This window comes from Oncorhynchus keta, chromosome 8 (assembly GCF_023373465.1).
Source record: "Oncorhynchus keta strain PuntledgeMale-10-30-2019 chromosome 8, Oket_V2, whole genome shotgun sequence".
Taxonomy (NCBI): domain Eukaryota; kingdom Metazoa; phylum Chordata; class Actinopteri; order Salmoniformes; family Salmonidae; genus Oncorhynchus; species Oncorhynchus keta.
The window spans coordinates 22,055,917-22,066,018 of record NC_068428.1 but is presented as its reverse complement, the minus strand read 5'-3'; the positions used below and the strand labels follow the sequence as shown (position 1 = coordinate 22,066,018).

The following is a 10,102-nucleotide window of genomic DNA, read 5'->3' as shown; positions in this document are numbered from 1 at the left end:
CACAGTCTCACGTCAGAATTAGACGTTCATCCATGTTTCTCAAAAGTTGTTCCAAATGTCAACATTTTAAGTGTTTAAGGTTACGTTTAGGAATTAACTCTAAATGTTTTATCTAAAAAACAACTTTATATCGCTTGATTGGAACTTGGAACACCAGATGAGAATGCCTCCATTCCCATCCACAACACTTTAGCAAAAAAACTAAACCTACTTGAAGGTAACAGAGCTCACTGTTGCCCCTAATGGCAAGCTTATGTGTCATCTCCCGACGTCCTCACACATGGATGGATGTCGATTACTGACTTGTATTACGGGTGACCTGGCTGGGAATGGAGGGGTAGTGGATGGAAGACAGGAGACAGACACGAGACGGGAGTCGGCGACGTCGGTGGGGTGGTGGGTTACCGAGGGCTCCAGCTGTCGGCTGATAAAGAGGCTGAGGTCTGAGGCGTTAAGCTTCACAGTGAAAGCAGAGCTTACGGGAGTGACACAGGGCAATGGCCCTTCTCCGGCCCACACGGTCCCCAGCACAGAGCCCAGGCCAAAGCAAAGACACATGGATAAACAGGCCCAGATGACACTCCACGCCTGTAAAGGCGGCTGGGCTAAGACGGCCAGGCCCCCCCCCCCGCCAGTGAGCAGGGGAGACAGGGGAGGGGATAGGCTTAAGGCATGGCTCCCTGACAGGGATGGCTGAATGGTGGGGGATGATAGACATTGTCTCAGTGAAGTCACTGGGTTCATCACAGTACGTACGTGGGCTGGGCCTGAGGAAATAGGGGAAGATCTTCTGCTGTTGATTCTTGACATGCACGTATACATATGTCTTCACATAGACAAATGGTCAAGTGCAAATGCACACACAGGTCATATAGACGTGTTCACACACATTTGTGGACAGACAGTCGCGCGCATGCATGCGTACGTGCGGTGTATTTCAAATGTTTCTTTTTTGCATTCTTTCAATTCCACCTAACAGGGTTTCCTTGAGAACTAAATCTACTTACGATTTATCGTTCCTTATCATCTCCCTTCATTCCAAATTATAATCCGGTTCATCTAATCCCTCTCTCCCTCCCTCTTTTTCAAATCATATTCATCAAGAGCATCCTCACTGACAGATCAAGAAATCACTGTTGGGGAGAGGTCTGAAGAGATACACTGTTTTTCTTCTGAAACAAATCAGATTCCTCTGATGTAATCAAGACGAGACGGCAGAGACCACGGCATAATCACTAAGGGACATGCCTGGCTTGCCTAGATATTATTAAAAATGGGGAGAAACAAGTCTTTAGATTGAAAGATTGAAAAAATGGAATTACAGTAAATCAGGGTAAAACTGGGGCAAGGTTGGCTAAAGCCCTCTGATACAGATGTGAGACAAATCTTCACCGTGTGTGTGTGTGTGCGCGTGTTTGTGTGTTTGCGTGCGCGCATGCGTGTGTGTGCGCGCATGCGTGTGTGTGCGCGCACATACAAATAATGAAATATCATATTGTCTACAGAGCAAGGGGAGTGCAAAGAAATCTGCACAGCAGTTGAGCTGTGCAGAAACCATATTTTTTTCCCAATCTGAGTCTTTTTTGTCTTAGTCCTGTGGCAACATAATCTACAGACAACTGCTACAATTGGATTAATTGTGAGATAATAACAGACACCATTAGTAGTAGTCATAGAAACTGATGATACACCTGATTCTATAGTGCTGTCATGATGCACTATGCAACTGTGATGTTTATATCAGTAGTTATAACACAAAATAATATTGTGTGTCCAAGACAATATTCACCTTGGGGACAATTAAGATGATCATCCTATATTTTGTCATGTCATATAGCAGACGATATTCTGTGGCAAATGTAAGCTGATTAATGATTGAGGCACTGAGTCAACTTCCTCTGATGACATTGCAGACTATCGGTGAGGTCTGTCCACACAGTTATCGCTTACAATGAAACACCACAAGAGGGCAGTGAGTGCATGATAAATGGCTTACATTAATCCAGACGAAGTGACAGGACGACATCTGTCTGTTGACAGAAAGAGGCGTATAAGTGGGTAAGGAAAGAGAAGCTCTAACTCACTCTCTCTCTCTCTTAAGGTCAAGAGGTCACACAAATAGGAATAGTTGTGAACCAGGCTATCCACAGAGCTGTTGCCATAGAATTACATATAGAATTCAATAGGATCTCTGTGGCTGTTGCTCTGCTAATATAATACTGTGGTTTCACTTCAGTGCATTCTTCATAACCACCAGTAGATGGACCTAGTTGGCCCAGTGAGAACATAAAGAAACAGCTATCTTCTGCTGGTTCTGTCTTGTCATGTTTTATGTTTGTTGGAGCAAACGCCCAGAGAATAAACTGTTTGATGGAGCAGAACACTTTGCATAAGTGGCACATTTACCACCAGCTTTCTCCAATGCAGATCAGTCTTTGATCTGTGAGAACCAACAGATGTAATCAATAATGATGTAATCAGCCACTTAATAAATTGAAAGAAAATATTCCCATGGCCACACCCATATCTGAACCTATAACCAATGTTGGGGAAGACACTCTGAAAAGATACTATGACAGGTCAGGAAATGTGCCTACCAACTCACTGTACAGTATGGTTACAGGCATCCTCAGTCAAAGGGATGAGACCTCTATGGCAGGAGCAGACTGGTTCTCATCTTACCTAAAGCGACACCCTACCTACTCCAGTAGGAGTTCTGAAGCAACCAGTCTGTCGCGGGCCACATGTTTCAACAGAACAAATGTGGCAGAGTTTTTCAGCAAACTAGGAGAGGTGATAAATAAATAAAGCTTTGATGCCAATGACATGGAATGTTGATGAGACAGGAAGAACCACAGCACAAACACCTGATAGAGTGGTTGTGAAACAGGACACCAAACAAGTTGGAGCAATAGCATAAGCAGAAAGGGGTAAACTAGTGTCAATGGCATGTGCTATAAATACAATATGAAACTCAATCCCCCAAATGTATGTTTTCCCACACAGGCCACCTCTCCAGCTGCCTTCCAGGCCTCCTCTCCAGCTGCCTTCCAGGCCTCCTCTCCAGCTGCCTTCCAGTACACCTCTCCAGCTACCTTCCAGGCCATCTCTCCAGCTGCCTTCCAGGCCTCCTCTCCAGCTGCCTTCCAGGCCACCTCTAAAGCTGACTTCCAGGCCACCTCTCAATCTGCCTTCCAGCACATCTCTCCAGCTGCCTTCCAGGCCTCCTCTCCAGCTGCCTTCCAGGCCTCCACTCCAGCTGCCTTCCAGGCCACCTCTAAAGCTGACTTCCAGGCCACTCTCCATCTGCCTTCCAGCACATCTCTCCAGCTGCCTTCCAGTACACCTCTCCAGCTACCTTCCAGGCCACCTCTCCAGCTGCCTTCCAGGCCTCCACTCCAGCTGCCTTCCAGGCCACCTCTAAAGCTGACTTCCAGGCCACCTCTCCATCTGCCTTCCAGCACATCTCTCCAGCTGCCTTCCAGGCCTCCTCTCCAGCTGCCTTCCAGGCCTCCACTCCAGCTGCCTTCCAGGCCACCTCTAAAGCTGACTTCCAGGCCACCTCTCCATCTGCCTTCCAGCACATCTCTCCAGCTGCCTTCCAGTACACCTCTCCAGCTACCTTCCAGGCCACCTCTCCAGCTGCCTTCCAGGCCTCCACTCCAGCTGCCTTCCAGGCCACCTCTAAAGCTGACTTCCAGGCCACCTCTCCATCTGCCTTCCAGCACATCTCTCCAGCTGCCTTCCAGGCCTCCTCTCCAGTTGCCTTCCAGGCCTCTACTCCAGCTGCCTTCCAGGCCACCTCTAAAGCTGACTTCCAGGCCACCTCTCCATCTGCCTTCCAGCACATCTCTCCAGCTGCCTTCCAGTACACCTCTCCAGCTACCTTCCAGGCCACCTCTCCAGCGGCCTTCCAGGCCTCCACTCCAGCTGCCTTCCAGGCCACCTCTAAAGCTGACTTCCAGGCCACCTCTCCATCTGCCTTCCAGCACATCTCTCCAGCTGCCTTCCAGTACACCTCTCCAGCTACCTTCCAGGCCACCTCTCCAGCTGCCTTCCAGGCCATCTCTCCATCTGCCTTCCAGCACAAATATCCAGCTGCCTTCTAGGCCATCTCTCCAGCTGCCATCCAGTACACCTCTCCAACTGTCTTCCAGCACACCTCTCCAGCTGCCTTCCAGGCCACCTCTCCATCTGCCTTCCAGCACAAATATCCAGCTGCCTTCTAGGCCATCTCTCCAGCTACCTCCCAGTAAACCTCTGCAGATAGCCTGGTTCCTCTCTAGGTTTCTTCCTAGGTTTTGGCCTTTCTCTGGAGTTTTTCCTAGCCACCATGCTTCTACACCTGCATTGCTTGCTGTTTGGGGTTCTAAGCTGGGTTTCTGTAGAGCACTTTGAGATATCAGCTGATGTACGAAGGGCTATATACATACATTTGATTTGATCTGATTTGATTTGCAGTTGACTTCCAGTACACCTCTCCAGCTGCCTCGCAGGCCATCTCTCCAACTGACTCCCAATACACCTCTCCAACCGCCTTCCAGTACACCTCTCCAGCTGCCTCCCAGGCCATCTCTCCAACTGACTCCCAGTACACCTCTCCAACTGCCTTCCAGCACACTCTCCATCTGCCTTCCAGTACACCTCTCCATCTGCCTTTCAGGCCACCTCTCCAGCTGCCTTCCAGGCCCTCTTTCCAGCTACCTTCCAGGCCTCCTCTCCAGCTGCCTTCCAGTACACCTCTCCAGCTGCCTTCCAGGCCATCTCTTCAGCTGCTTTCCAGGCGACCTCTCCAGCTGCCTTTCAGGCCTCCTCTCCAGCTGCCTTCCAGTACACCTCTCCAGCTACATTACATTTACATTTACATTACATTTAAGCCATTTAGCAGACGCTCTTATCCAGAGCGACTTACAAATTGGTGCATTCACCTTATGACATCCAGTGGAACAGCCTACAATAGTGCATCTAAATCTTTTAGGGGGGGTGAGAAGGATTACTTATCCTATCCTAGGTATTCCTTAAAGAGGTGGGGTTTCAGGTGTCTCCGGAAGGTGGTGATTGACTCCGCTGTCCTGGCGTCGTGAGGGAGTTTGTTCCACCATTGGGGGGCCAGAGCAGCGAACAGTTTTGACTGGGCTGAGCGGGAACTGTACTTCCTCAGTGGTAGGGAGGCGAGCAGGCCAGAGGTGGATGAACGCAGTGCCCTTGTTTGGGTGTGGGGCCTGATCAGAGCCTGGAGGTACTGAGGTGCCATTCCCCTCACAGCTCTGTAGGCAAGCACCATGGTCTTGTAGCGGATGCGAGCTTCAACTGGAAGCCAGTGGAGAGAGCGGAGGAGCGGGGTGACGTGAGAGAACTTGGGAAGGTTGAACACCAGACAGGCTGCGGCGTTCTGGATGAGTTGTAGGGGTTTAATGGCACAGGCAGGGAGCCCAGCCAACAGCGAGTTGCAGTAATCCAGACGGGAGATGACAAGTGCCTGGATTAGGACCTGCGCCGCTTCCTGTGTGAGGCAGGGTCGTACTCTGCGGATGTTGTAGAGCATGAACCTACAGGAACGGGCCACCGACTTGATGTTAGTTGAGAACGACAGGGTGTTGTCCAGGATCACGCCAAGGTTCTTAGCGCTCTGGGAGGAGGACAGCTACCTTCCAAGCCATCTCTCCAGCTGCCTTGCAGGCCTCCTCTCCAGCTGCCTTCCAGTACACCTCTCCAGCTGCCTTCCAGGCCACCTCTAAAGCTGACTTCCATTACACCTCTCCAACTGTCTTCCAGCACACCTCTCCAGCTGCCTCCCAGGCCATCTCTCCAACTGACTCCCAGTACACCTCTTCAGCTTCCAGTTGCAGCGTGTTCAGACAAATCTTTTTGAATTGTGTTTCCGAGCTATGCGAAATGTCTGTGATTTTCTGTGATTTTCTGAAATAACACACACACATTCAACCCTCTGTAAATAAATTAGTTCTTAACATAAAGACTTAAAACTCAAAATTCTATAAGTGCCTACTCAAAGGACTTCACTTTCAGCTTCCTGTGTAAACAAGAAGTGCCTTAAAATGGTGTCATAGGTGCTGTTTCGAAGGTTTAAAAAGGTCTGATCTTTTCAAAACTTCATATGTGTTATTAGGCAACCCTCATGAACTGTAAATCAGTCATGTCTCCCAACAGATGTCAAATTTGCACTGTGCATTTGCAATATGATTCAACAGTGAAAAAACATCACCAAATGGACATGATTAAATCAACACAACGAGCGATGGAGAGGAACCACTATCACTGCCCGGCCATCCCGAGTTCATCAGGCCAGTCAGTTTTGCATTTCTGCAGTACTTTTGAGCATGACAAATTCGTGATGGTAAATGCCCATTGAAACATACTGCAAAGGCACAGCTGTGCACCTGGCTATTGGAACGGGTTACCAGGAGCACATTTTAAAAATGTTTTTTAATGCCATTACAGAGTAGCAAGGGGTCCACGGTTGGGTAGGGAGCACCCCCCACCCGTGCCCATCCAATAAAGCCCCTTGTCATTTTGGACGTATTTCAAAATATCGTTAAAAAACAACAGTCTCACTTCTCCCTCACCATACATAACAAATAGAACATCTAGGTTGATTCATGGCTTATAATAGTGCTGTATATCATTTTGGCAGTGTAAATGCTTTTTGGACATGGTTCACTGACTTTGGGTGTATAAACCGACTTCCATTGATCGCACATCGCAAATGGACAAAACATCCTGATTTGGCACTTTCAAATAATCTCCAACTGCCTTCCAGTTCACCTCTCCAGCTGCCTTCCAGGCCATCTCTCCAACTGCCTTTCAGGCCACCTCTCCAGCTGCCTAGCAGCACACATCTCCAGCTGCCTCCCAGGCCACCTCTCCAGCTGCCTTCCAGTACACCTCTCCAGCTGCCTTCCAGTACACCTCTCCAGCTGCCTTCCAGTACACCTCTCCAGCTGCCTTCCAATACACCTCTCCAGCTGCCTTCCAATACACCTCTCCAGCTGCCTTCCAATACGCCTCTCCAGCCGCCTTCCAATACACCTCTCCAGCTGCCTTCCAATACACCTCTCCAGCTGCCTTCCAATACACCTCTCCAGCTGCCTTCCAATACATCTCTCCAGCTGCCTTCCAGTACACCTCTCCAGCTGCCTTCCAATACATCTCTCCAGCTGCCTTCCAATACACCTCTCCAGCTGCCTTCCGATACACCTCTCCAGCTGCCTTCCAATACACCTCTCCAGCTGCCTTCCAATACATCTCTCCAGCTGCCTTCCAATACGCCTCTCCAGCTGCCTTCCAATACACCTCTCCAGCTGCTTTAAAATACACCTCTCCAGCTGCCTTCAGATACACCTCTCCAGCTGCCTTCCAATACACCTCTCCAGCTGCCTTCCGATACACCTCTCCAGCTGCCTTCCAATACACCTCTCCAGCTGCCTTCCAGGCCACCTCGCCAGCTGCCTTCCAGGCTATCTCTCCATCTCATTCCAAGTCTGTACCCCAGGAACTGTGACTCAAATCAAATCAAATTTTATTTTTCACATACACATGGTTAGCAGATGTTAATGTGAGTGTAGCGAAATGCTTGTGCTTCTAGTTCCGACAATGCAGTAATAACCAACAAGTAATCTAACTAACAATTCCAAAACTACTGTCTTATACACAGTGTAAGCGGATAAAGAATATGTACATAAGGATATAAGAATGAGTGATGGTACAGAGCAGCATAGGCAAGATACAGTAGATGGTATCGAGTACAGTATATACATATGAGATGAGTATGTAAACAAAGTGGCATAGTTAAAGTGGCTAGTGATACATGTATTACATAAGGATGCAGTCGATGATATAGAGTACAGTATATACGTATGCATATGAGATGAATAATGTAGGGTAAGTAACATTATATAAGGTAGCATTGTTTAAAGTGGCTAGTGATATATTTACATCATTTCCCATCAATTCCCATTATTAATGTGGCTGGAGTTGAGTCAGTGTCAGTGTGTTGGCAGCGGCCACTCAATGTTAGTGGTGGCTGTTTAACAGTCTGATGGCCTTGAGATAGAAGCTGTTTTTCAGTCTCTCGGTCCCAGCTTTGATGCACCTGTACTGACCTCGCCTTCTGGATGATAGCCAGGTGAACAGGCAGTGGCTCGGGTGGTTGATGTCCTTGATGATCTTTATGGCCTTCCTGTAACATCGGGTGGTGTAGGTAGTTTGCCCCCGGTGATGCGTTGTGCAGACCTCACTACCCTCTGGAGAGCCTTACGGTTGAGGGTGGAGCAGTTGCCGTACCAGGCGGTGATACAGCCCGCCAGGATGCTCTCGATTGTGCATCTGTAGAAGTTTGTGAGTGGTTTTGGTGACAAGCCGAATTTCTTCAGCCTCCTGAGGTTGAAGAGGCGCTGCTGCGCCTTCTTCACGATGCTGTCTGTGTGAGTGGTCCAATTCAGTTTGTCTGTGATGTGTATGCCGAGGAACTTAAAACTTGCTACCCTCTCCACTACTGTTCCATCGATGTGGATAGGGGGGTGTTCCCTCTGCTGTTTCCTGAAGTCCACAATCATCTCCTTAGTTTTGTTGACGTTGAGTGTGAGATTATTTTCCTGACACCACACTCCGAGGGCCCTCACCTCCTCCCTGTAGGCCGTCTCGTCATTGTTGGTAATCAAGCCTACCACTGTTGTGTCGTCCGCAAACTTGATGATTGAGTTGGAGGCGTGCGTGGCCACGCAGTCGTGGGTGAACAGGGAGTACAGGAGAGGGCTCAGAACGCACCCTTGTGGGGCCCCAGTGTTGAGGATCAGCGGGGAGGAGATGTTGTTGCCTACCCTCACCACCTGGGGGCGGCCCGTCAGGAAGTCCAATACCCAGTTGCACAGGGCGGGGTCGAGACCCAGGGTCTCGAGCTTGATGACGAGCTTGGAGGGTACTATGGTGTTGAATGCCGAGCTGTAGTCGATGAACAGCATTCTCACATAGGTATTCCTCTTGTCCAGATGGGTTAGGGCAGTGTGCAGTGTGGTTGAGATTGCATCGTCTGTGGACCTATTTGGGCGGTAAGCAAATTGGAGTGGGTCTAGGGTGTCAGGTAGGGTGGAGGTGATATGGTCCTTGACTAGTCTCTCAAAGCACTTCATGATGACGGAAGTGAGTGCTACGGGGCGGTAGTCGTTTGGCTCAGTTACCTTAGCTTTCTTGGGAATAGGAACAATGGTGGCCCTCTTGAAGCATGTGGGAACAGCAGACTGGTATAGGGATTGATTGAATATGTCCGTAAACACACCGGCCAGCTGGTCTGCGCATGCTCTGAGGGCGCGGCTGGGGATGCCGTCTGGGCCTGCAGCCTTGCGAGGGTTAACACGTTTAAATGTCTTACTCACATCGGCTGCAGTGAAGGAGAGACCGCATGTTTTCGTTGCAGGTCGTGTCAGTGGCCCTGTATTGTCCTCAAAGCGGGCAAAAAAGTTATTTAGTCTGCCTGGGAGCAAGACATCCTGGTCCGTGACTGGGCTGGACTTCTTCTTGTAGTCCGTGATTGACTGTAGACCCTGCCACATGCCTCTTGTGTCTGAGCCGTTGAATTGAGATTCTACTTTGTCTCTTAGCTTGTTTGATAGCCTTGCGGAGGGAATAGCTGCACTGTTTGTATTCGGTCATGTTACCAGACACCTTGCCCTGATTAAAAGCAGTGGTTCGCGCTTTCAGTTTCACGCGAATGCTGCCATCAATCCACGGTTTCTGTTTAGGGAATGTTTTAATCGTTGCTATGGGAACGACATCTTCAACGCACGTTCTAATGAACTCGCACACCGAATCAGCGTATTCGTCAATATTGTTATCTGACGCAATACGAAACATATCCCAGTCCACGTGATGGAAGCAGTCTTGGAGTGTGGAGTCAGCTTGGTCTGACCAGCGTTGGACAGACCTCAGCGTGGGAGCCTCTTGTTTTAGTTTCTGTCTGTAGGCAGGGATCAACAAAATGGAGTCGTGGTCAGCTTTTCCGAAAGGGGGGCGGGGCAGGGCCTTATATGCGTCGCGGAAGTTAGAGTAACAATGATCCAAGGTTTTTCCACCCCTGGTTGCGCAATCG

The 10,102-nt window shown here is 49.3% G+C and overlaps 1 protein-coding gene across 1 annotated transcript; it reads left to right on the top strand.

Annotated features, from left to right (window-relative positions):
• The first annotated feature begins 280 nt into the window (after positions 1 to 280).
• Positions 281 to 7,519, top strand: LOC127931582 (uncharacterized). Its single transcript, XM_052524729.1, has 6 exons — positions 281 to 634; positions 3,007 to 3,270; positions 3,318 to 4,061; positions 4,640 to 4,830; positions 5,637 to 5,842; positions 6,888 to 7,519. The coding sequence occupies exons 1-6, from the start codon at positions 281 to 283 to the stop codon at positions 7,517 to 7,519; spliced, it is 2,391 nt and encodes a 796-aa protein (XP_052380689.1).
• The last annotated feature ends 2,583 nt before the right edge of the window (positions 7,520 to 10,102 follow it).